This window comes from Neoarius graeffei, chromosome 1, assembly GCF_027579695.1.
Source record: "Neoarius graeffei isolate fNeoGra1 chromosome 1, fNeoGra1.pri, whole genome shotgun sequence".
Classification (NCBI taxonomy): domain Eukaryota; kingdom Metazoa; phylum Chordata; class Actinopteri; order Siluriformes; family Ariidae; genus Neoarius; species Neoarius graeffei.
Window position 1 is genome coordinate 6,313,186 of NC_083569.1, and position 27,565 is coordinate 6,340,750.

The 27,565-nt window shown below is 43.1% G+C and overlaps 1 protein-coding gene across 1 annotated transcript in view; it reads left to right on the top strand.

The window, feature by feature from the left end:
• Positions 1–15,932: 15,932 nt before the first annotated feature.
• The window catches only part of cope (COPI coat complex subunit epsilon), a 33,666-nt gene continuing 22,033 nt past the window's right edge, over positions 15,933–27,565 (top strand). Inside the window, exons 1-7 of the mRNA XM_060928912.1 lie at positions 15,933–16,070; positions 16,562–16,624; positions 23,432–23,532; positions 23,726–23,878; positions 24,075–24,128; positions 24,268–24,349; positions 26,225–26,380. Of these exons, the coding sequence (XP_060784895.1) occupies positions 15,969–16,070; positions 16,562–16,624; positions 23,432–23,532; positions 23,726–23,878; positions 24,075–24,128; positions 24,268–24,349; positions 26,225–26,380 (711 nt within the window). The 5' untranslated portion in view covers positions 15,933–15,968. The remainder of the gene's footprint in view (positions 16,071–16,561; positions 16,625–23,431; positions 23,533–23,725; positions 23,879–24,074; positions 24,129–24,267; positions 24,350–26,224; positions 26,381–27,565) is intronic.

Consider the following 27,565-nt stretch of genomic DNA (forward strand, 5'->3'; position numbering starts at 1 on the left):
CCTGGAACCATTTTTTTCTGGCCCCAGAGCCAGTTCTTTGTCAGATGCCCCTTTTCCACCAAAGCAGTTCCAGGGCTGGTTCAGGGCCAGTGCTTAGTTTGGAACCGGGTTTTCTGTTTCCATTGACAAAGAACTGGCTCTGGGGCCAGAAAAAACGGTTCCAGGCTAGCACCAACTCTTTGCTGGGCCAGAGGAAAGAACCGCTTACGTCAGCGGGGGAGGCGGAGTTGTTAAGACCGACAACAATAGCAAGACCACGAATGGTCGCCATTTTTAAGCGACAAGAAGCAGCAGCTGTACAAACGAAGTCATCCATTATTGTTGTTGTTGTTGTTGCTGCTTCTTCTTCTCCGTGTTGTTGTTGCTTCGATGTTCGTGCCAAGGTTTATGCAAACGCAGCGACGTAACTGACATATACAGTGACGTAATGACGTGGCTCCCCCTAGCACCCCGAGCTATGGAAAAGCAAACTGGTTCTCAGCTGGTTCGCAAGTTGAACGAGTTGTGAACCAGCACCAGCACTGGCCCCAAACCAGCCCTGGAACTGATTTGGTGGAAAAGGGGTATTAGTAAGTCACATCATTCCACTGGTACAGAAGGGGCGTGACTTAAGATCAGAGGCATGGCTAGGATTTTTCAAAGGCGGGGTCACACACTGACTGGCAGCCTGACAGAGTAATGAAGTACAGTGGTGCTTGAAAGTTGATGAATTTTCTATATTTCTGCATCAGATTTTCACACGAGTCCTAAAAGTAGATAAAGAGAACCCAGTTAAACATTTATCCATTATCTGTAGCCGCTTATCCAGTCCTACAGGGTCACAGGCAAGCTGGAGCCTATCTCAGCTGACTATGGGCGAGAGCTGGGGTACAAGTCGCCAGGTTATCACAGGGCCGACAGAGACAACCATTCATGCTCACATTCACACCTACGGTCAATTTAGAGCCACCAATTAGCCTAACCTGCATGCCTTTGGGGGAAACCAGAGCACCTGGAGGAAACCCACACAAACAGCATGCAAACGCCATACAGAAAGGCCCTTGTCGGCTGCTGGGATCGAACCCAGGATGTTGCTGCTGCGAGGCGACTGTGATAACCGCTACACCACCATGCTGCCCCCAGTTAAACAAATGAGACAAAAATATTATACAACCCCGATTCCACAAAACTTGGGACAAAGTACAAATTATAAATAAAAACAGAATGCAATGATGTGGAAGTTTCAAAATTCCATATTTTATTCAGAATAGAACATAGATGACATATCAAATGTTTAAACTGAGAAAATGTCTCATTTAAAGAGAAAAATTAGGTGATTTTAAATTTCATGACAACAACACATCTCAAAAAAGTTGGGACAAGGCCATGTTTACCACTGTGAGACATCCCCTTTTCTCTTTACAACAGTCTGTAAACGTCTGGGGACTGAGGAGACAAGTTGCTCAAGTTTAGGGATAGGAATGTTAACCCATTCTTGTCTCATGTAGGATTCTAGTTGCTCAACTGTCTTAGGTCTTTTTTGTCATATCTTCCGTTTTATGATGCGCCAAATGTTTTCTATGGGTGAAAGATCTGGACTGCAGGCTGGCCAGTTCAGTACCCGGACCCTTCTTCTACGCAGCCATGATGCTGTAATTGATGCAGTATGTGGTTTGGCATTGTCATGTTGGAAAATGCAAGGTCTTCCCTGAAAGAGACGTCGTCTGGATGGGAGCATATGTTGCTCTAGAACCTGGATATACCTTTCAGCATTGATGGTGTCTTTCCAGATGTGTAAGCTGCCCATGCCACACGCACTAATGCAACCCCATACCATCAGAGATGCAGGCTTCTGAACTGAGCGCCGATAACAACTCGGGTCGTCCTTCTCCTCTTTAGTCCGAATGACACGGCGTCCCTGATTTCCATAAAGAACTTCAAATTTTGATTCGGCTGACCACAGAACAGTTTTCCACTTTGCCACAGTCCATTTTAAATGAGCCTTGGCCCAGAGAAGATGTCTGCACTTCTGGATCATGTTTAGATACGGCTTCTTCTTTGAACTATAGAGTTTTAGCTGGCAACGGCGGATGGCACGGTGAATTGTGTTCACAGATAATGTTCTCTGGAAATATTCCTGAGCCCATTTTGTGATTTCCAATACAGAAGCATGCCTGTATGTGATGCAGTGCCGTCTAAGGGCCCAAAGATCACGGGCACCTGGTATGGTTTTCCGGCCTTGACCCTTACGCACAGAGATTCTTCCAGATTCTCTGAATCTTTTGATGATATTATGCACTGTAGATGATGATATGTTCAAACTCTTTGCAATTTGACACTGCCAAACTCCTTTCTGATATTGCTCCACTATTTGTCGGCGCAGAATTAGGGGGATTGGTGATCCTCTTCCCATCTTTACTTCTGAGAGCCGCTGCCACTCCAAGATGCTCTTTTTATACCCAGTCATGTTAATGACCTATTGCCAATTGACCTAATGAGTTGCAATTTGGTCCTCCAGCTGTTCCTTTTTTGTACCTTTAACTTTTCCAGCCTCTTATTGCCCCTGTCCCAACTTTTTTGAGATGTGTTGCTGTCATGAAATTTCAAATGAGCCGATATTTGGCATGAAATTTCAAAATGTCTCACTTCCGACATTTGATATGTTGTCTATGTTCTATTGTGAATACAATATCAGTTTTTGAGATTTGTAAATTATTGCATCGGTTTTTATTTACAATTTGTACTTTGTCCCAACTTTTTTGGAATCGGGGTTGTACATATCTGTGAGTGGCAAAAGTATGTCAGGTGTTTTCAATCAATGGGATGACAATCAGGTGTGACTGGGCACCCTGTTTTATTTAAAGAACAGGGATCTATCAAAGCGGGCAGCACGGTGGTGTAGTGGTTAGCACTGTCACCTCACAGCAAGAAGGTCCTGGGTTCGAGCCCAGCGGCCGGCGAGGGCCTTTCTGTGTGGAGTTTGCATGTTCTCCCCGTGTCCACGTGGGTGTCAGCGTGGGTTTCCTCTGGGTGCTCCGGTTTCTCCCACAATCCAAAGGCATGCAGGTTAGGCTAATTAATGGCTCTAAATTGACCGTAGGTGTGAATGTGAGTATGAATGGTTGTCTGTGTCTATGTGTTAGCCCTGCGATGACCTGGCGACTTGTCCAGGGTGTACCCCGCCTTTTGCCCGTAGTCAGCTGGGATAGGCTCCAGCTTGCCTGTCGGACAGGATAAGTGGCCTCAGATAATGGACGGATGGATGGATCTATCAAAGTCTGAGCTTCACAACACATGTTTGTGGAAGTGTATCATGGCACGAACAAAGGAGATTTCTGAGGACCTCGGAAAAAGCGTTGTTGATGCTCATCAGGCTGGAAAAGGTTACAAAACCATCTCTAAAGAGTTTGGACTCCACCAATCCACAGTCAGACAGATTGTGTACAAATGGAGGAAATTCAAGACCATTGTTACCCTCCCCAGGATTGGTCGACCAACAAAGATCACTCCAAGATCAAGGCGTGTAATAGTCAGCAAGGTCACAAAGGACCTCAGGGTAACTTCTAAGCAACTGAAGGCCTCTCTCACATTGGCTAATGTTCATGAGCCCACCATCAGGAGAACACTGAACAACAATGGTGTGCAAAGCAGGGTTGCAAGGAGAAAGCAACTGCTCTCCAAAAAGAACATTGCTGCTCGTCTGCAGTTTGCTAAAGATCATGTGGACAAGCCAGAAGGCTATTGGAAAAAAGTTTTGTGGGTGGATGAGACCAAAATAGAACTTTTTGGTTTAAATGAGAAGCGTTATGTTTGGAGAAAGGAAAACACTGCATTCCAGCATAAGAACCTTATCCCATCTGTGAAACATGGTGGTGGTAGTATCATGGTTTGGGCCTGTTTTGCTGCATCTGGGCCAGCACGGCTTGCCATCATTGATGAAACAATGAATTCTGAATTATACCAGCGAATTCTAAAGGAAAATGTCAGGACATCTGTCCATGAACTGAATCTCAAGAGAAGGTGGGTCATGCAGCAAGACAACGACCCTAAGCACACAAGTCGTTCTACCAAAGAATGGTTAAAGAAGAATAAAGTTAATGTTTTGGAATGGCCAAGTCAAAGTCCTGACCTTAATCCAATGGAAATGTTGTGGAAGGACCTGAAGCGAGCAGTTCATGTGAGGAAACCCACCAACATCCCAGAGTTGAAGCTGTTCTGTACGGAGGAACGGGCTAAAATTCCTCCAAGCCGGTGTGCAGGACTGATTATCAGTTATTGCTGCACAAGGGGGTCACACCAGATACTGAAAGCAAAGGTTCACATACTTTTGCCACTCACAGATATGTAATATTGGATCATTTTCCTCAATAAATAAATGACCAAGTATAATATTTTTGTCTCATTTGTTTACAGTGGTGCTTGAAAGTTTGTGAACCCTTTAGAATTTTCTATATTTCTGCATAAATATGACCTAAAACATCATCAGATTTTCACACAAGTCCTAAAAGTAGATAAAGAGAACCCAGTTAAACAAATGAGACAAAAATATTATACTTGGTCATTTATTTATTGAGGAAAATGATCCAATATTACATATCTGTGAGTGGCAAAAGTATGTGAACCTTTGCTTTCAGTATCTGGTGTGACCCTCTTGTGCAGCAATAACTGCAACCAAACGTTTCCGGTAACTGTTGATCAGTCCTGCACACCGGCTTGGAGGAATTTTAGCCCGTTCCTCCGTACAGAACAGCTTCAACTCTGGGATGTTGGTGGGTTTCCTCACATGAACTGCTCGCTTCAGGTCCTTCCACAACATTTCCATTGGATTAAGGTCAGGACTTTGACTTGGCCATTCAAAAACATTAACTTTATTCTTCTTTAACCATTCTTTGGTAGAACGACTTGTGTGCTTAGGGTCGTTGTCTTGCTGCATGACCCACCTTCTCTTGAGATTCAGTTCATGGACAGATGTCCTGACAGTTTCCTTTAGAATTCACTGGTATAATTCAGAATTCATTGCTCCATCAATGATAGCAAGCCGTCCTGGCCCAGATGCAGCAAAACAGGCCCAAACCATGATACTACCACCACCATGTTTCACAGATGGGATAAGGTTCTTATGCTGGAATGCAGTGTTTTCCTTTCTCCAAACATAACGCTTCTCATTTAAACCAAAAAGTTCTATTTTGGTCTCATCCATCCACAAAACATTTTTCTAATAGCCTTCTGGCTTGTCCACGTGATCTTTAGCAAACTGCAGACGAGCAGCAATGTTCTTTTTGGAGAGCAGTGGCTTTCTCCTTGAAACCCTGCCATACACACCATTGTTGTTCAGTGTTCTCCTCATGGTAGACTCATGAACATTAACATTAGCCAATGTGAGAGAGGCCTTCAGTTGTTTAGAAGTTACCCTGAGGTCCTTTGTGATCTCGCCGACTATTACACGCCTTGCTCTTAAAGTGATCTTTGTTGGTCGGCCACTCCTGGGGAGGGTAACAATGGTCTTGAATTTCCTCCATTTGTACACAATCTGTCTGACTGTGGATTGGTGGAGTCCAAACTCTTTAGAGATGGTTTTGTAACTTTTTCCAGCCTGAAGAGCATCAACAATGCTTTTTCTGAGGTCCTCAGAAATCTCCTTTGTTCGTGCCATGATACACTTCCACAAACATGTGTTGTGAAGATCAGACTTTGATAGATCCCTGTTCTTTAAATAAAACAGGGTGCCCACTCACACCTGATTGTCATCCCATTGATTGAAAACACCTTACTCTAATTTCACCTTCAAATTAACTGCTAATCCTAGAGGTTCACATACTTTTGCCACTCACAGATATGTAATATTGGATCATTTTCCTCAATAAATAAATGACCAAGTATAATATTTTTGTCTCATTTGTTTAACTGGGTTCTCTTTATCTACTTTTAGGACTTGTGTGAAAATCTGATGATGTTTTAGGTCATATTTATGCAGAAATATAGAAAATTCTAAAGGGTTCACAAACTTTCAAGCACCACTGTACATTTACTTGAGTACTGTACTTAAGTACACTTTTTGAGTATCTGTACTTTTCTTGAGTATTATTTCTTTTGGAAACTTATGACTTTAACTTCAATACATTTGAAAGCCAAATATCGTACTTTTCACTCCACTACATTTCTATCAAGGTCCTCGTTACTATGAAGCAGCTTTGAAAGTGGATTTTTTTCTTTTTTTCTTTTCTAAAACATAACTGGTTTTTTCACAGGTGACACTGAGACAGCCGATCAGTAATCACTAGGCTCACGTCACGTCCATAGACTAGATAAAATCAAGTTCAATTATTTCTCAGCAGCATTATTTAACACACTCAGTTGATGGCGGAATGGAAGGAGGCGGTTCTTCTGGAGAAAGCATGCACTCATGGCTTTACCGCGAACCCACATTTCAGTTTTCTGAAAGGATTAAAGATACGTTTCGTTTTAAATGTTTGTTTTGTTTGCAGAAAACGAACCACATCACGGCCGACAAAAACTCGCCGTCCAACCTGCAGAAGCATATTGAGGTCTGTAAGCGTTTTATTCCAAGAGAAAGCTTGCAACGAAGTTGTTTCTGCTTTTAGAGCTAGCGATAACGTTGTAATAGCTATGCAGTCTGGTTAGTCATATGGCTTTCTATGGATTTGCCCGCCAAGTTGCCATCACCTTGTCCACGGCTAACGTTTACACATAGCTAGTTGACTTGGACACTGTTAGTTAGCATGTAAAAACGGAGTTACGCTAAGATGAATAACATTAACTTGTCTGAAGTCCTTTCAGAAACATGTTTTAGCAAAATCTTGCCAAATAAACAGAATGTAGAAATCTTTCTTTTCTAGTAGCGTTAGCTACCCAATATGATTTCGAGTTTGAAAAGAGTTTGCTAGCATGTCAGGTGGAGTTTCAGTGACTAGCTAGCTTAACGTTAAACCACCATGATGGCACAGCATGCGTTCATTTTGTGAATTCACATTTCTGTCTTTGGTAACGGCGTTAGGTTTTATAAGCGTTTTGGGGATAATACAGCGATGTGTTGAGAGAAAATGTACTTTTAATACTTAAGTATTTTTAAAAGCAAGTACTTCGGTAACTTAAGTAAAAAATTGACCGGACGACTTTCACTTGTATCGGGGTAACATTTGACCAGTGTGACCTGTACTTTGACTTAAGTAATGAAGTTGGGTACTTTGTCCACTTCTGAACGTACCTACGTACAGTGTGACACCTAGAAAAAGTGAAAGTCCAAGATAGCAACGTAACTGCTAATCACGTTATCGCTATGTAACTCAGTGGCGTTGTGAATCAATGCTAGTTATGTTATGGGAACATAACTTACTGTATATGGCTGATTATTGAGGGTACTTATGGGGTCTGTAGGGGCGTAGCTAGGATTTTTCAAAGGGGGGGTCACACACTGACTGGCAGCCTGAGTGCATTATGTAACAAAAAAGAATTACCATTGCTAGTTTTAGGTAGCTTAGAAACCGGCTCTTCCATTATTGCTGTTTCTTCCACGTTTTCTTGATGATGTGTTCTAGAAACGGCACTAAAACTTAGCTTCGAAACCACAAAATGCAACTTTGATGGAAAAAATACAGTTAGGTCCATAAATATTTGGACAGAGACAACATTTTTCTAATTTTGGTTCTGTACATTAGCACAATTAATTGTGAACAAAACAATTCAGATGCAGTTGAAGTTCAGACTTTCAGCTTTAATTCAGTGGGTTGAACAAAATGATTGCATAAAAATGTGAGGAACTAAAGCATTTTTAAAACACAATCCCTTCATTTCAGGGGCTCAAAAGTAATTGGACAAATTAAATAATTGTAAATAAAATGTTCATTTCTAATACTTGGTTGAAAACCCTTTGTTGGCAATGACTGCCTGAAGTCTTGATCTCATGGACATCACCAGACGCTGTGTTTCCTCCTTTTTAATGCTCTGCCAGGCCTTTACTGCAGCGGTTTTCAGTTGCTGTTTGTTTGTGGGCCTTTCTGTCTGAAGTTTAGTCTTTAACAAGTGAAATGCATGCTCAATTGGGTTGAGATCAGGTGACTGACTTGGCCATTCAAGAATATTCCACTTCTTTGCTTTAATAAACTCCTGGGTTGCTTTGGCTTTATGTTCTGGGTCATTGTCCATCTGTATTATGAAACGCCGACCAATCAGTTTGGCTGCATTTGAGCACACAGTACGTCTCTGAATACCTCAGAATTCATCCGGCTGCTTCTGTCCTGTGTCACATCATCAATAAACACTAGTGACCCAGTGCCACTGGCAGCCATGCATGCCCAAGCCATCACACTGCCTCCGCCGTGTTTTACAGATGATGTGGTATGCTTTGGATCATGAGCTGTACCACGCCTTCGCCATACTTTTTTCTTTCCATCATTCTGGTAGAGGTTGATCTTGGTTTCATCTGTCCAAAGAATGTTCTTCCAGAACTGTGCTGGCTTTTTTAGATGTTTTTTAGCAAAGTCCAATCTAGCCTTTTTATTCTTGAGGCTTATGAGTGGCTTGCACCATGCAGTGAACCCTCTGTATTTACTTTCATGCAGTCTTCTCTTTATGGTAGATTTGGATATTGATACGCCTACCTCCTGGAGAGTGTTGTTCACTTGGTTGGCTGTTGTGAAGGGGTTTCTCTTCACCATGGAAATTATTCTGCGATCCCACTGTTGTCTTCTGTGGGCATCCAGGTCTTTTTGCATTGATGAGTTCACCAATGCTTTCTTTCTTTCTCAGGATGTACCAAACTGTAGATTTTGCCACTCCTAATATTGTCGCAATTTCTCGGATGGGTTTTTTCTGTTTTCGCAGCTTAAGGATGGCTTGTTTCACCTGCATGGAGAGCTCCTTTGACCGCATGTTTTCTTCACAGCAAAATCTTCCAAATGCAAGCACCACACCTCAAATCAACTCCAGGCCTTTTATCTGCTTAATTGAGAATGACATAACGAAGGAATTGCCCACACCTGCCCATGAAATAGCCTTTGAGTCAATTGTCCAATTACTTTTGGTCACTTTAAAAACAGGGTGGCACATGTTAAGGAGCTGAAACTCCTAAACCCTTCATCCAATTTTAATGTGGATACCCTCAAATGAAAGCTGAAAGTCTGGACTTTATGTCCATGTCCATTATATAACTATAACTTGAATATGTTTCAGTAAACAGGTAAAAAAACAAAATTTGTGTCAGTGTCCAAATATATATGGACCTAACTGTCTATATATAATAAATTGTTTACCTCTCTTCACGTTGAAAGGAGGAAAGTTTTGCTTGTTTTGACATGGCGAATTATTAACACAAGAGGAAATACTCGTAATTTGCAACTAAAAAGACTGCAGCTACACTGGCAGCTTGACCATGCTTTCTAGTGAGATCGTGTTGCGCTTGCGCAGAACTGTATCAGTCCTGCGCGCTTTGGCTCGTGCACCTGAAGGCGTGCCTTGGGCTGGGTGCGCGCCTAATAAGCTCTGTTAACAAAGAACACCTGTCTTTAATCAATGAACTACGTTTGGGCTATTTAAGGACTGTGCCCATGCAAGGACGATGCAAAGTATTATGCCGCGTCTAATGTGCCTTACTGAGCCTTGTTCCCTGCTCTTGTTGCTCTCCTGGTTTTTCGACTCCTGTTTCTCGTCCCTTGATCTTGTATAGTTTTGCCTCTGATATTCTGTCCGCGCCTCGATTGACCTCCTGGCCGTTTCCTAGATTACGACTTTGCCTGCTGTTTCGGACTGTTTGCCTGTTGTGTACATTTCACGCACTTTATGCTCATATCACAACCCCGATTCCAAAAAAGTTGGGACAAAGGACAAATTGTAAATAAAAATGGAATGCAATAATTTACAAATCTCAAAAACTGATATTGTATTCACAATAGAACATAGACAACATATCAAATGTCGAAAGTGAGACATTTTGAAATTTCATGCCAAATATTGGCTCATTTGAAATTACATGACAGCAACACATCTCAAAAAAGTTGGGACAGGGGCAATAAGAGGCTGGAAAAGTTAAAGGTCCAAAAAAGGAACAGCTGGAGGACCAAATTGCAACTCATTAGGTCAATTGGCAATAGGTCATTAACATGACTGGGTATAAAAAGAGCGTCTTGGAGTGGCAGCGGCTCTCAGAAGTAAAGATGGGAAGAGGATCACCAATCCCCCTAATTCTGCACTGACAAATAGTGGAGCAATATCAGAAAGGAGTTCGACAGTGTAAAATTGCAAAGAGTTTGAACATATCATCATCTACAGTGCATAATATCATCAAAAGATTCAGAGAATCTGGAAGAATCTCTGTGCGTAAGGGTCAAGGCCGGAAAACCATACTGGGTGCCCGTGATCTTCGGGCCCTTAGACGGCACTGCGTCACATACAGGCATGCCTCTGTATTGGAAATCACAAAATGGGCTCAGGAATATTTCCAGAGAACATTATCTGTGAACACAATTCACCGTGCCATCCGCCGTTGCCAGCTAAAACTCTATAGTTCAAAGAAGAAGCCATATCTAAACACGATCCAGAAGCGCAGACGTCTTCTCTGGGCCAAGGCTCATTTAAAATGGACTGTGGCAAAGTGGAAAACTGTTCTGTGGTCAGACGAATCAAAATTTGAAGTTCTTTATGGAAATCAGGGACGCCGTGTCATTCGGACTAAAGAGGAGAAGGACGACCCGAGTTGTTATTGGCGCTCAGTTCAGAAGCCTGCATCTCTGATGGTATGGGGTTGCATTAGTGCGTGTGGCATGGGCAGCTTACACATCTGGAAAGACACCATCAATGCTGAAAGGTATATCCAGGTTCTAGAGCAACATATGCTCCCATCCAGACGACGTCTCTTTCAGGGAAGACCTTGCGTTTTCCAACATGACAATGCCAAACCACATACTGCATCAATTACAGCATCATGGCTGTGTAGAAGAAGGGTCCGGGTACTGAACTGGCCAGCCTGCAGTCCAGATCTTTCACCCATAGAAAACATTTGGCGCATCATAAAACGGAAGATATGACAAAAAAGACCTAAGACAGTTGAGCAACTAGAATCCTACATTAGACAAGAATGGGTTAACATTCCTATCCCTAAACTTGAGCAACTTGTCTCCTCAGTCCCCAGACGTTTACAGACTGTTGTAAAGAGAAAAGGGGATGTCTCACAGTGGGAAACATGGCCTTGTCCCAACTTTTTTGAGATGTGTTGTTGTCATGAAGTTTAAAATCACCTAATTTTTCTCTTTAAATGATACATTTTCTCAGTTTAAACATTTGATATGTCATCTATGTTCTATTCTGAATAAAATATGGAATTTTGAAACTTCCACATCATTGCATTCCATTTTTATTTACAATTTGTACTTTGTCCCAACTTTTTTGGAATCGGGGTTGTATTTAACATTTACATCCGCCTCTCCCGCACACACTCTGACAAACTGGGTTTTTGCGCCCGAACCACAGGAGGTTCATACAAGGTTATAGAAACCCTAATGAGGCTGAGGTGACAATCTAGTTAAAAAAAAATAGTGGGCGCTTTTCTAATATTCTTATGCGACTATTGAAAAAAATGTATGGTCTGATAAAGGGGAGGTCACGGGCACTCCAGGACCCCCCCCCCCCCCCCCCCCCCCCCAGCTACACCCTTGGTCTGAGGTTTGTATTGTAGGTTGTCTGCATTGATCTGAAACTCATCTGCATAGAGGAATAAATCACACAGTGAGGCTGCGTCACAAATAACAGACAGCTCTAAACGTAGGCTATAGGCGGTGTGCATGTTTAAACACAGCTGTGCCATTAGTAGTTTGGATTGTAGCATGGCTTACTGAATATAGGGGAACAAAGCCGCCACCCTGCTGCACATCATTTCCTATAAATAGAAAAGTGTGTTATGTGTAACGCACTTTAGAGGCCCTATTTTTGGTTGATGGTAGGTACAAATCAGAAATAGCCAGTCATAATATACCATGTTAATTAATTTAAAAAAATATATATTCATAAACTTTTTTTTTTAAATACACCATTCTGACTCATGAGGATCTTTTTTTATTCGAGTCTAATTAATTCAGTGTCTCTCTTCTCTTCTGAATAAAAAAAGAAAACGTATCATAAAGTATTTGACCAAATAAGGCAAAGATTATGACGTCACAACACTTGCTGTTTCTCACTGATATACAAAAAAGATTTTTTTTTAAAAGGGAGCTTCGATTCTTTATGATTCATTTCCCTGAACCGACTCTTTGGAATGAATCAGTGAACCGATTCATCATTCGGACAATTCAGTAGTGCTGCGCAGCTACAATGGCGCCCCCTACAGTCGCTCACAGTCAGAGGAATGCTGCTCAAATCTTTCACATGACTTCTATAAAATGGTGCACCTTTTCAGAGAAAAACAAAGATAGGCCTCAACGGTGTTCAATAATTAAATGGAAATTAAACAATATTTAATCTAATGTTCTTTTTTGGTTTATTTTTATATTTTGTTTTAGATTAGATTAGATTAGATTAGATTAGATTAGATTAGATTAGATTAGATTAGATTAGATTAGATTAGATTAAACTTTATTGATCCCTTTGGGAGGGTTCCCTCAGGGAAATTAAGATTCCAGCAGCATCATTACAGATAAACAGAGAAAAGAAATAGAGAAAAACTTCTAGATAAATTAAAATAAATAAAGTATTTACATATACAAATATAAAAGAATAAGATGGGGAAGAGAGGGAGGGGGAAGGGGGAGAAGTGGGGTTAGGGTAAGTGTGTGTGTGTGTGTGTGTGGGGGGGGGGGGAGCAGGAAAGATATTGCACTTTATATTGCACATTGTCCGGTATTGCTTATTGTCAGGCTAGGCTAAGCTACTGCTCCTTCCCGTCCTCTGTCCTCCTGTTCCCCCTCCTCCCCCCCCAGAGAGGAGTTGTACAGTCTGATGGCGTGAGGGACAAAGGAGTTTTTGAGTCTGTTCGTCCTGCACTTGGGAAGGAGCATTCTGTCACTGAACAGGCTCCTCTGGTTGCTGATGACGGTGTGCAGAGAGTGACTGGCATCGTCCATGATGTTCAATAGTTTGTCCATAGTCCTCTTCTCTGCCACAGTCACCAGAGAGTCCAGCTTCATGCCGACCACAGAGCCTGATCAGTTTGTCCAGCCTGGATGTGTCCTTCTTGGATGTGCTGCCCCCCCAGTAACATGTTGCCCCCCCAGTAACATGCCCCCCCAGTAATCCTGCAGATGTTAAAGGACCGCAGCCTCCTCAGGAAGTACAGCCTGCTCTGTCCCTTCCTGTACAAGTGGTTGGTGTTGCAAGTCCAGTCCAGCTTGCTGTCCAGCCACAGCCCGAGGTACTTGTAGGAATCCACAGCCTCCACTTTGACTCCCTCAATCAGAACTGGTCGTGACCTTGGTCTGGACCTCCCAAAGTCAGTGACCAGCTCCTTGGTCTTCGAGGTGTTGAGCTGCAGATGGTTCCTGTTGCACCAAACGGCAAAGTCCCTCACCAGGCTCCTATACTCCTCCTCTCTGTCGTCACTGATACACCCAACGATGGCTATATGTATTTATATATTTTCCTCTTTCCCTTTAAAAAAACATATTAAAAGAATGAAAGAGAAAGCATATAACATGAATTACATGAATTTTTTTTTTTGCATATTTTATTCCACTGGTGATCTGATGTTATATCTTGAACAATTTCTTTAATAATGTCTTTAATAACTACTTTAATTTCTTTAAAGCCCACGTCCCTCCACCCTCCCCCTCACTGCAGCCATCTCTCCTTCTTCCCTCAACACACCTCCCCCCAGTCATTACAGCAGCCCCCTCCTCCCCCTCCTCAACACAGACTCCTCCATGCATTACTGCAGACCAGGTCAGAGGTCAACCGAGGAAGCTTCACCCCAAAAAAGCAGCAGGCCCTGCGCTGCTGAACTGGATGAACCACTCCAACGCATCTTCAACCTCAGCCTGAAGCTGGGGAGGGTGCCCACCCTCTGGAAGACATCATGCATCGTTCCAGTTCCCAAAAAGAATTGGCCCAGCGAGCTGAACAACTTCCGACCGGTGGCACTCACTTCACATCTGATGAGGACATTGGAGCAGCTCTTCCTCAGCCTCCTCAGACCCCAGGTACAACATGCCCAGGACTGTCTGCAGTTTGCAGTTTTCAGGTGTCGGTGTGGAAGATGCCATCCTCTACCTGCTACACCGAGCCCACTCGCATCTGGACAAGGGAAATGGCACAGTGAGGATCCTCTTCTTGGACTTCTCGAGTGCCTTCAACACCATCCAGCCCCTTTTGCTTCAGGACAAACTGAACAGGATGCGAGTGGACCCCTGCCTGGTCACCTGGATCTCGACCTACCTCACCGACAGGCTGCAGTATGTTAGGCTGAAGGACATCATGTCTGACACTGTGATTAGCAGCACTGGAGCACCCCAGGGCACGGTGCTGGCCCCTCTTCTCTTCACCCTGTACACCGCGGACTTCTGCTACAACTCGGAGCTGTGCCACATTCAGAAGTTCGCAGATGACACAGCCATCGTTGGGTGTATCAGTGACGACAGAGAGGAGGAGTATAGGAGGCTGGTGAGGGGCTTTGCTGTGTGGTGCAACAGGAACCATCTGCAGGTCAACACCTCGAAGACCAAGGAGCTGGTCATTGACTTTGGGAGGTCCAGACCAAGGTCATGACCAGTTCTGATCAAGGGAGTCGAGGTGGAGGCTGTGGATTCCTACAAGTACCTTGGGCTGTGACTGGACTGGACTTGCAACACCAATCACTTATACAGGAAGGGACAGAGCAGGCTGTACTTCCTTAGGAGCCTGTGGTCCTTTAACATCTGCAGGAAACTCCTGTGGATGTTCTATCAGTCTGTGGTCACCAGTGTCCTGTTTTACACCATGGTGTGCTGGGGGGGCAGCACATCCAAGAAGGACACATCCAGGCTGGACAAACTGATCACGCGGGCCGGCTCTGTGGTCGGCATGAAGCTGGACTCTCTGGTGATGGTGGCAGAGAAGAAGACGATGGACAAACTACTGAACATCATGGACGATGCCAGTCACCCTCTGCACACCATCATCAGCAACCAGAGGAGCCTGTTCAGGGACAGAATGCTCCTTCCCAAGTGCAGGACAAACAGACTCAAAAACTCCTTTGTCCCTCACGTCATCAGACTGTACAACTCCTCTCTGGGGGGAGGAGGGGGAACAGGAGGACAGAGGACGGGAAGGAGTAGTAGCCTAGCCTGACAATAAGCAATACTGGACAATGTGCAATATAAAGTGCAATATCTCGCCTGCTGCCCCCCCTCCTCTCTTCCCCATATCTTATTCTTTTTATATTTGTATATGTAAATACTTAAGTTAATTTATCTAGAATTTTTTTCTCTATTTTCTTTTCTCTGTTTATTTGTAATGATGCTGCTGGAATCTTAATTTCCCTGAGGGAACCCTCCCAAAGGGATCAATAAACTTCTATCTATCTATCTATCTATCTATCTATCTATCTATCTATCTATCTATCTATCTATCTATCTATCTATCTATCTATCCTAATCTAATTTTATTCCACTGTTGCTCTGATGATATTATTTCTTTAACAACATCTTTAACTTTAATAACTACTTTAATTTCTTTAAAAACCTCTTTGATAAATTCTTGAACGAGCTTTTTTATTTATCAAGAACGTTGTTGCATTATTTATCCTCTAGAGGGCGTCCAGGCTCGTTCAAGCGGAAGCGACCGACGTTGGACGACGTGGCTGTGTGACGTATACAGATTTGACGTGCCACACTGGCATTCAGGAAAATCCCGCCTCCTTGCATAGGATTGGTTAGAATGTCCTACGTCCTGCACTGATTGGTTCTCTCACTAAGGAACTGTGAAGAATGATCGAATCCTGGCAGAGGAGGCGGGACTTGTCGAAATACGGATAGGAAAAGAATCAAGTAAACATTCCCGGTTATTATAGCAACATGGCGTCGCAGCAGGGAGAAATAGATGAGCTGTTTGATGTGAAAAACGCCTTTTATATCGGGAGTTATCAGCACTGCATTAACGAGGCGCAGAAAGTAAAGGTGGTGTGTTTTATATTTAATAAAAAATAAGGCAGTTTTAGTTCGCTAGTTTTGAAGTCCACCGATAGCCGCAAAGCTAACAGAGCTAACGCTAAGCGGGTTTGCTGAAGCTAGCTTTTATTGTATTTAACTTATCAATGCTTATTTTTTTATATTATAAATCACTCATGTCACGCAAAGAGTGTTAGTTTTGGTTTTTAATCGCAAAGCTGTGACGCGTTCGCTGTCATTTAACTTCATGTCACACATCTGGGGATAATCAGATATCGCGATGTTCTAAACTCTCGCGATATTCACCAAACACATCGCGATATTCTAAAATATCGCGATAAACACCAAGCACTGGCTCCATTGAAAAAGAAATTATACAGGACAAGGATTTTGCAGATAAGAGATGATGTCACTGATAAAGATTAATATAAAATTAATGATAGTTTAAAAAAAACACACATTTCAAGTGTCTTATTTTTTTTTGTTTTTAAATTTTACAGACTTCTGGACCTGAGAAAGAACTGGAGAAGGATATTTTCCTGTACAGAGCGTACATTGCTCAGGTAAGCGTGTGTGAAAATCAAAATACACTTATTACAGATTCATACCATTTGTCAGGTGATGGCGAGATCATCTTCTGTCATGTCTTCTTACATTAATCCCGAATTACAGCGGTGTACAGTTAAGGTCAAAAGTATTAGCCCCCATGAAGTTTTGGAACATTAACCCCCCCCTCAAAATTTGCAACACTGATGTAATTTTAAAATATCAGCCATTCACGAGTGTTATTCCGTAGTACCCATACCTGCCAACATTGCAGTAGGAAAATAAGGGAGATTTTTTTTTGGATATATATATATATAAAATCTCCTTCTCACCCCCGGCGGGGGGTGGTATCCATGTCATCCTCAAGCTCGGGTCCTCTACCAGAGGCCTGGGAGTTTGAGGGTTCTGCACAGTATCTTCGATGTTCCTAGGACTGCGCTCTTCTGGACTGAGGCTTCAGATGTTGTTCCTGGGATTTGCTGGAGCCACTCTCCCAGTTTGGGGGTTACTGCCCCAAGTGCCCCCACTACCACGGGGACCACGTAACCCTTGACCTTCCACATCCATTCCAGCTGCTCTTTCAACCCGTGATACTTCTCAAGTTTCTCATGTTCCTTCTTCCTGATGTTGGCGTCAGCTGGGATCGCCACATCTATATATATATATATATATATATATATATATATATATATATATATATATTAGTGCTGTCAAGAGATTAAAATATTTAATCGCGATTAATGTCGCGACAGTCATAGTTAACTCGCAATTTAATCGCACATTTTTGTCACATAAAAAACCATTGTAATTCTCTTATCAGCATAAAAAAGTGAATAGGCTTGCCTTGTACCAACGTTTTTTTTATTGCAAAGCATAACACGTCTTGACACAGCCACCACAAAGTGAAACCTAAGCCGAGCCCCGGCGCGGGGCTAGCAAGAGAACCATGAGTGAAATGATCTACTGTTTGAGTTAGTCTACAACTCTAATTAGAGAGATAGGTTACACAGTGACGGTAGGCTTGACATGCTTGATTATAATATAAAGTACACTATTATATTAAGTTTAAGTTGTTCGTTGATAAATATTGCATTGAATCTGATCTTTACTGTTTCAGCTCACTTAACACATTTTGTACTTTTACACTTTCTGCCTGTTGATGCGTCGCGCTGTCCAATCAGAGGCGGCCAAATTTGCATATTACAGGAAGGATTTCTGGGATAGCATTGAGTTTACAGTTCAGAGGGATCTGGCTTCTTTAGACGCTGTCTTCTTAAAACTGAATAAATATTTAAAAAGAGCCAAATGAGCCAGTCTTTTGAACGGCTCTTTTCAAAGAACGGATCACAAAGATGCGGATCCCATCAAAGAGCCATAAATCCCATCTCTACTAGCGCGCCGTGCCCGCGCTGGTTCTTTGGGGGGAGGAGGGCAGAGGACTCTGGCTGTGCGGGGCGGGGCATTACAGTCTAGCTGCTATCGGTTTTCTAACCAAAGTCTCTGTTCCAAGTTCCTGGCAGTTTCAAAAGCTTATGAAAAACCTACATCATGTCACAGAGCGTTAATCTCGCGATTAAAAAATTATCGCCGTTAAAATTGAGTCAAGTTAACGCGTTAATAACGCGACATTTTTGACAGCACTAATATATAATGCACATATATACACACACACTGTATATAAAGTGAATACTCTGAACACAGTATTGATCCACATTCCAACATTTATTAAAAAAATTAAGTAAGAGCAAAATAACATGGCACAATAACAAAATGACAATGACATCATACAACCCCAATTCCAAAAAAGTTGGGACAAAGTACAAATTGTAAATAAAAACGGAATGCAATAATTTACAAATCTCAAAAACTGATATTGTATTCACAATAGAACATAGACAGCATATCAAATGTCGAAAGTGAGACATTTTGAAATTTCATGCCAAATATTGGCTCATTTGAAATTTCATGACAGCAACACATCTCCAAAAAGTTGGGACAGGGGCAATAAGAGGCTGGAAAAGTTGAAGGTACAAAAAAGGAACAGCTGGAGGACCAAATTGCAACTCATTAAGTCAATTGGCAATAGGTCATTAACATGACTGGGTATAAAAAGAGCATCTTGGAGTGGCAGCGGCTCTCAGAAGTAAAGATGGGAAGAGGATCACCAATCCCCCTAATTCTGCGCCGACAAACAGTGGAGCAATATCAGAAAGGAGTTCGACAGTGTAAAATTGCAAAGAGTTTGAACATATCATCATCTACAGTGCATAATATCATCAAAAGATTCAGAGAATCTGGAAGAATCTCTGTGCGTAAGGGTCAAGGCCGGAAAACCATACCGGGTGCCCGTGATCTTCGGGCCCTTAGACGGCACTGCATCACATACAGGCATGCTTCTGTATTGGAAATCACAAAATGGGCTCAGGAATATTTCCAGAGAACATTATCTGTGAACACAATTCACCGTGCCATCCGCCGTTGCCAGCTAAAACTCTGTAGTTCAAAGAAGAAGCCGTATCTAAACATGATCCAGAAGCGCAGACGTCTTCTCTGGGCCAAGGCTCATTTAAAATGGACCGTGGCAAAGTGGAAAACTGTTCTGTGGTCAGACGAATCAAAATTTGAAGTTCTTTATGGAAATCAGGGACGCCGTGTCATTCGGACTAAAGAGGAGAAGGACGACCCGAATTGTTATCAGCGCTCAGTTCAGAAGCCTGCATCTCTGATGGTATGGGGTTGCATTAGTGCGTGTGGCATGGGCAGCTTACACATCTGGAAAGACACCATCAATGCTGAAAGGTATATCCAGGTTCTAGAGCAACATATGCTCCCATCCAGACGACGTCTCTTTCAGGGAAGACCTTGCATTTTCCAGCATGACCGTGCCAAACCACATACTGCATCAATTACAGCATCATGGCTGCGTAGAAGAAGGGTCCAGGTACTGAACTGGCCAGCCTGCAGTCCAGATCTTTCACCCATAGAAAACATTTGGCGCATCATAAAACGGAAGATACGACAAAAAAGACCTAAGACAGTTGAGCAACTAGAATCCTACATTAGACAAGAATGGGTTAACATTCCTATCCCTAAACTTGAGCAACTTGTCTCCTCAGTCCCCAGACGTTTACAGACTGTTGTAAAGAGAAAAGGGGATGTCTCTCAGTGGGAAACATGGCCTTGTCCCAACTTTTTTGAGATGTGTTGTTGTCATGAAATTTAAAATCACCTAATTTTTCTCTTTAAATGATACATTTTCTCAGTTTAAACATTTGATATGTCATCTATGTTCTATTCTGAATAAAATATGGAATTTTGAAACTTCCACATCATTGCATTCCGTTTTTATTTACAATTTGTGCCTTGTCCCAACTTTTTTGGAATCGGGGTTGTAGGAAAAAACTTTAATTTTACATTCGCACTTATTGTAGGCTACTGATTATGCCCTTGATTGTATACATTGTATGCCTTCTGACAGTGTGTATTGTAAGTGTGCCTATTCTTTTGTCGAGGCATGTAGGTACAAGTAGGTGGCTGACTTAGCCGCTTTTAGAACATTTTGGGAAACGCCAAAAATCGCACGGCCAAAAAATCGTACGTCCGGTTGTGACCTAGGCTTACAATGAGATTAAAAGCAATTCCAATAACAGTGCAAACAGCGTGTAGAAAAGAAAAAGGAAAAAAAAAAAGGTGAGGGTGTAAGGTGCACAGTCCTGAGGTGTACGTGTTGTTTTTCACATTATGGAGTGAGGTATTGCACATTATAAAGTATTGCATGAAGAGAGTCACATTATAAAATAAAGTATTGCACATAATGAAGTATTGCACAGGGGGGTTAGACTATAAAGTCAGAGTTCAGGGTGGTTATGGCTTTTGAAAAGAAGCCGTTTTTGAATCTATTTGTTTGTGTGTCGATATTTGAGATTAAGTATCTTTAATCTCAAATATAGTGAAAAATGGGATGGTCCAAATGATTAGCCCCCATGCAATTTTCTTGCTTTTAAAACACACACGACCGGCCTGTCAGCTTTCAAGCCACAAGGCCAATTTATGCTGACAACCCAGTCCTCGCAGATGGCGTCGCAGACAGTGTCTGCGTAGCCCCCCCACCTTCGCAAACGCTCTGCGCGCACCTCCCAAAAATTGTGACCACCGCAGAAGCCTCGCAGACAGCTTCGCAGACAAGAGGGCTCTGATTGGTCCACTCTACATCCGCTATACACGTACTTCCGCGTCCCTACTTTCCCAGTTTGTTTTGTTTTCACGACCGCCATTTTTAAAAACACGAGCGAAGATGGAGCAGCACGAAGAGCGGTTGATCGAGGAAGTGAGGGAGTACGTACATCTATACGACTCCAGTTCTAGTCATTATAAGTAACCGGAGGATAAACACTCCACTAACCACACCCACCAACTACTACTAGCGATTTCGCGACTTCGCGCCCCCTTGCGTTGTGGCAGTGAATAACATCGCGCACGCCTATTACTCCCCGCTCAACGATAAATTACAACTGTCTGCGAAAAGCTATCTGCGAAAGCCTTGTCGCAAGAGCATGCAGAGGCCTACACCTGTGCAGTCAAGTAGCTCCCAGACAACACCTGAACATCCAATCAGCATTGATTGTTCCTTAAGGAACAGGCCTAGAAGCAGTCGAACACATTTCTGAGAGGGGTCTGCGTTTAAAGCCATGCCGAAGACAAAAGAAATCACTCTGGACCTCAGAAAGAAAATAGTTGAGGCCCATACCAAGGGGGAAGGCTATACTGTAATTTCTAGACGCTTGACAGTCTCTAGAACAGCTGTGCGATGCATCATTGCAAAGTACAAGGAGTTCCATTTTGTGCGTAACAAACCTGGGCGTGGACGAAAATGCAAATTTTCTCAATCCCAAGAGAGAGAAATCATCAGGGATGTTGGCAAGAATCCCCGCGCATCTTCCAAAATGATTGTTGCTGACCTTGCCTCTTCTGGGGCTGAGGTCTCGAGGAAGACAGTAGCGAGGGCTCTTCATCGTGGAGGGCTCCGAGGTCATCGCCCAAGAAAAAAACCATTACTCCAAAAGTGGCATCTCAAAGCCAGACTGAACTTTGCCCATGCGCGTTTGAAAGTTAAACATGAGTTTTGGAAGTCTGTCCTGTGGTCTGATGAGACTAAACTGGAGCTGTTTGGCCACATGGACCTTGCCTTTGTTTGGCGAAAGAAGGGCGAGGCCTACAACCCCAAAAATACAGTTCCCACAGTGAAACATGGTGGTGGGGGCATCATGTTATGGGGCTGTTTTGCTGCCTCAGGCACAGGGAGCCTTGTTCGGGTGCATGGGATCATGAAAAAGGAAGATTATGTTGGCATTTTGAGGGATAACATCAAGACATCTGCTCTTAGTCTAGGCTTAGGTCACCGCTGGGTTTTTCACAAAAAAATTATACCTGATCATTTTATTTATTGAGGAAAATGATCCAATATTACATATCTGTGAGTGGCAAAAGTATGTGAACCTCTAGGATTAGCAGTTAATTTGAAGGTGAAATTAGAGTCAGGTGTGAGTGGGCACCCTGTTTTATTTAAAGAACAGGGATCCGTCAAAGTCTGATCTTCACAACACACGTTTGTGTTTCCAGGCTGGAAAAGGTTACAAAACCATCTCTAAAGAGTTTGGACTCCACCAATCCACAGTCAGACAGATTGTGTACAAATGGAGGAAATTCAAGACCATTGTTACCTTCCCCAGGAGTGGTCGACCAACAAAGATCACTCCAAGAGCAAGGCATGTAATAGTCAGCGAGGTCACAAAAGAGCCCAGAGTAACTTCTAAGCAACTGAAGGCCTCTCTCACATTGGCTAATGTTCATGTTCATGAGTCCACCATCAGGAGAACACTGAACAACAATGGTGTGCATGGCAGGGTTGCAAGGAGAAAGCCACTGCTGTCCAAAAAGAACATTGCTGCTCATCTGCAGTTTGCTAAAGATCACGTGGACAAGCCAGAAGGCTATTGGAAAAATGTTTTGTGGACGGATGAGACCAAAATAGAACTTTTTGGTTTAAATGAGAAGCCTTATGTTTGGAGAAAGGAAAACACTGCATTCCAGCATAAGAACCTTATCCCATCTGTGAAACATGGTGGCGGTAGTATCATGGTTTGGGCCTGTTTTGCTGCATCTGGGCCAGGACGGCTTGCCATCATTGATGGAACAATGAATTCTGAATTATACCAGCGAATTCTAAAGGAAAATGCCAGGACATCTGTCCATGAACTGAATCTCAAGAGAAGGTGGGTCATGCAGCAAGACAACGACCCGAAGCACACAAGTCGTTCTACCAAAGAATGGTTAAAGAAGAATGAAGTTAATGCTTTGGAATGGCCAAGTCAAAGTCCTGACCTTAATCCAGTGGAAATGTTGTGGAAGGACCTGAAGCGAGCAGTTCATGTGAGGAAACCCACCAAGATCCCAGAGTTGAAGCTGTTCTGTACGGAGGAACGGGCTAAAATTCCTCCAAGCCGGTGTGCAGGACTGATCAACAGTTATTGCTGCACAAGGGGGTCACACCAGATACTGAAAGCAAAGGTTCACATGCTTGCCGCTCACGGATATGAAGTTTTAGGTCACATTTATGCAGAAATGTATAGAAAATTCTAAAGGGTTCACAAACTTTCAAGCACCACTGTATAAATTATACACGTTTTGGAAATTGTCATTTTCATGGATAAACGAAGGGTTATGTCTAATAATTTTGACCTTAACTGTATTTGAACTGTGATACTCTGCGTTAATTCACGTTTGTAGTTTGTGTCTGTAAACACACGTTCCTCATCCCTCCACAGAGGAAGTACGGCGTGGTGCTGGAGGACATAAAGCCGAGTTCCTCAGAGGAGCTGAAGGCCGTGCGGATGTTTGCGGATTACATGTCCAGCGAGACCAAAAGGTCCGATTGCATCTCTAATTCAGTGTCATGGATTTAACTCGGTCTCTTTGACTGACAGATTATCATCATGTTTTTCTCTCGATGCTCGACGTGAGGTCGAATATTAGCTGTAAAGAGCCACTTAAAGAAGCAGCATATGAATTTGAAGTCCAGTGTAGATTTTGTTGACGCTACGTGACCTGACTTTGTGCAGGGACGCCATCGTGACCGAGCTGGATAAGAAAATGAGTAAGAGCGTGGACGTCTCGAACACCACCTTCCTGCTGATGGCTGCTTCCATCTACCTGCACGAGGGGAACACGGACGCCGCGCTGCGAACGCTGCACCAGGGAGAAAGCCTCGAGTGGTCCGTGTTACAGCCCTGACTCTGTGTACTGATAGGTTTCAGTGAGCCGTTATTTTTTTCCAAATTCAGCCGATCCTGCTTCATTCAGAGTTTGTCCGAGCAGCTTAAAGCGCCTGAGCTTGTTAAAAATGATCGGGATTTAAATGAAAACCGGTTAATATCCAACATGTTTGTGTTCTCTTGATTTGTGTCTCAGCATGGCGATGAGCATTCAGATCCTTCTCAAGCTGGACAGAGTCGACATCGCGAGGTAGGAATTTGTCACGTCTACCGCGACTAAAACTCGTTTTGGAAGATGCACTACGTTTTTCGTGAAGTTTGTAAGAGAGCTCGTTGTATATTCTGTAGTGCAGTCGCTTCAGCAGATGTGTGTGTTCATGCCTGTACAGGAAGGAGCTGAAGAAGATGCAGGAGCAGGACGAAGACGCCACGCTGACTCAGCTGGCCACGGCCTGGGTGAACCTCGCCGTCGTGAGTATCGTGCGCTCCCACCTGGATATGCGTAAAATCGGTATCGTGAGAAATTATTTCCCAGAACGTTTATTTTTAAAATGTTTGTGAGTGAGTCTGATGATAATTCAGAATAAAATCTGACTCGCTGTGTGATCTGAATTTATTAAAAAAAAATTAAGCTTCACAATCAATCCTGAAATTAATTAATTAAAATATGTATTAAAATCTTTACAAGTTTAAACAAAAAAGAGGGGAAATTAGATATGCTGTACACTGGTATGCAAAAGTTTGGGCACCCCTGGTCAAAATTGCTGTTACTGTGAACAGTTAAGCAAGTTAAAGATGACTCATTCCCTTTATATTTAAAGCAAAAACGATTTATTTTCATCTTTTACATTTTCAAAATGACCCCGAAGCAAAAGTTTGGGCACCCTGCATGGTTAGTACCCCCTTTGGCAAGTATCTCAGCTTGTAAACACTTTTTGTAGCCGGCTAATAATCTTTCAGTTCTTACCTGGGGGATTTTCACACGTTCGTCTTTGCAAAAGGCTTCCAGTTCGACAAGTTTCCTGGGCTGTCTTGCATGCGCTGCTCTTTTGAGATCTGTCCACAGATTTTGAATGATGTTTAGGTCAGGGGACTGTGAGGGCCCGGGCAAAACCTTCAGCTTGGGCCTCTTGAGGGATTCCATTGTAGATTTTGAGGTGTGTTTTGGATCATCGTCTTATTGTAGGATCCGTCCTCTTTTTAACTTCAACTTTTTTACAGATGGTGTGATGTTTGCTTCCAGAGTTTGCTGGTATTTATTCGAATCCATGCTTCCCTCGACCAATGAAATGTGCTCTGTGCCACTGGCTGCAACACGACCCCAAAGCATGATCCATCCACACCCATGCTTCAGAGTCAGAGAGGTGTTCTTTTCCTGGAATTTGGCCCCCTTTTTTCTCCAAACATACCTTTGCACATCGTGACCAAAAAGATCTATTTTGATTTCATCAGTCCACAGGACTCGTTTCCAAAACGCATCAGGCTTATTTAGATGTTCATTTGCAAACTTCAGACGCTGAATTTTGCGGCCAGGACGCAGGAACGGTTTCCTTCTGATGACTCTTCCATGAAGGTCATATTTGTTCAGGTGTCGCTGCATAGTAGAACAGCGCACCACCACTCCAGGGTCTGCTAAATCTTTCTGAAGGTCTTTTGCAGTCAAACGGGTTTTCATCTTCCAGACCTCACCTTGATCTCCACTGTTTCTGTTAACTGCCGTTTCTTAATAACATTACAATCTGAGGAAACGGCTACCTGAAAACACTTTGCTACGTTCTTGTAGCCTTCTCCTGCTTCGTGAGCGTCAATTATTTTATTATTCAGAATGCGACGGAGTTGCTTAGAGGAGCCCATGGCTGTTGATTTTAGGGACAAGTTTGAGGAGTCAGAGAATTTCTACAGCTTTGAAATCTGCGACCTTTCCTAACAAAGAATTTGAACAAGCCACAGCTCAGTAAGCTAATTAAGGTCTGGAACCTTACCCGAGAACTCAAATGTCTTGGGGTGCCCAAACTTTCGCATGGTGTTCTTTTTCTTTTTTTCACTCTCTCTAATTGTACAAAACAAAAATAATACACAAATCTCTCAGAAAACGCTGAAAAGAAACGTCTCGTCTTTACCTTTATGCCTTTTAGTGATCAGTTCATCTTCTGCTCACTTAACTATTCACAGTAACAGACATTTTCATTAGGGGTGCCCAGACTTTTTTGCATGCCACTGTAGCAGAGTAACCACAACAGCGTTCGCCAATTACTGTGGGTCCGAGGTGTAGTCTATAATACGTGTTTTTTTTTTTTTTTTTTTAAACGTATCTTGGACCTACAGTGATATATTTTGTCTAAACAGGGAGGAGAGAAGCTGCAGGACGCCTTCTACATCTTCCAGGAGATGGCTGATAAATACTCGCCCACTCTGATCCTGCTGAACGGCCAGGCCGCATGTCACATGGCGCAGTGCAAATGGGACGAGGCCGAGTCGGTCCTGCAGGACGCCCTGGACAAAGTGCGTACCTTCAGTGTGTCATCATAATAACCACACAGCATGAAGTCGGAGCTTGGAATCTGGTCATTTTCGAGTGCACGGAAAGCGTTGGGGGGCGGGGAGAAAAAACATTGATGCCTCAAAGGGTTTGTCTTTTGTTAGCATTTAACACGTGAACATTTTTGTTAAGCAAATGGGCAGTACCAGAAAACCTGTCTCCCAGGTCATACGAGCGCTTCCCTTTTCAGCAGACACTCAACGCCGTTCTGGGCCGTCACCGTGATATATTTTGACGTTTTGTCTCATCTCGTTTATACAGGTGGGGGGAAAAAAAGAGGACAGGAGCAGTGACCATGTATAGACCCTTTTCACTCACGTGACCTTCGTAAGTGCGACCGCCATTTTGGACATGAAGAAATAACGGTTTATGGCACAGACCCTTTCGGTTCTCGCTCATCTAGCTGCTACAGTGACTGCAACAATAATACCTAACCCACACGTTGTAAAGACGTGAAACTCGTCGAGTGACGCGTGTGTTCACTGATAAGCTAACACAATCTAAAAGTAGACATACCATCACGCTGCCCTGGCGCTGTGTACAGTTTACCTTCTATGGTTTGTGCACTCACTATTTGCCATTACTTTCTCCAACCCAGTGTTCGAACTATGCCGATATTTTTTTTGGGGGGGGTGCTTGCGCTGGTCTCAGAGCGCGGATCTCCAAACACATGAGAAGCCTATCTTACGCACATATCACGCGGACTCCACACACGCATCGCGTCTGAAGTCATAACTCATCAGGGGAAATCGTGTCCGCATTGGCATGTTCAAAAAACAACCTCGCGTCAACAATGATACCACACGCAAGAAAAAAAAAACCAGTCAGGCTACTCAACACATCTGATCCACAGCAGCACCAAAGCATCACTGGAAATCATGTCAACAACCAATCTTCCATTTCAACACGCGTCAACAAACAAATGGCACCACAAACATGAACGAATCGGTCAGGCTACTGATTCCAAACCCACAGCAGACGAATAATTAAATGCATCTTACCTTAAAGCAGAATCGACCACAAAGGAAGTCTGTTGGCACACTTCCTTTCTACTAGTTTGTGTCCCCAACCTGGCAGCAGCAGTCGTTGTCATATCGGTTTATTTTATCTTTGATGTAAACAACACTTCGGATATGCAAACGCTTCCC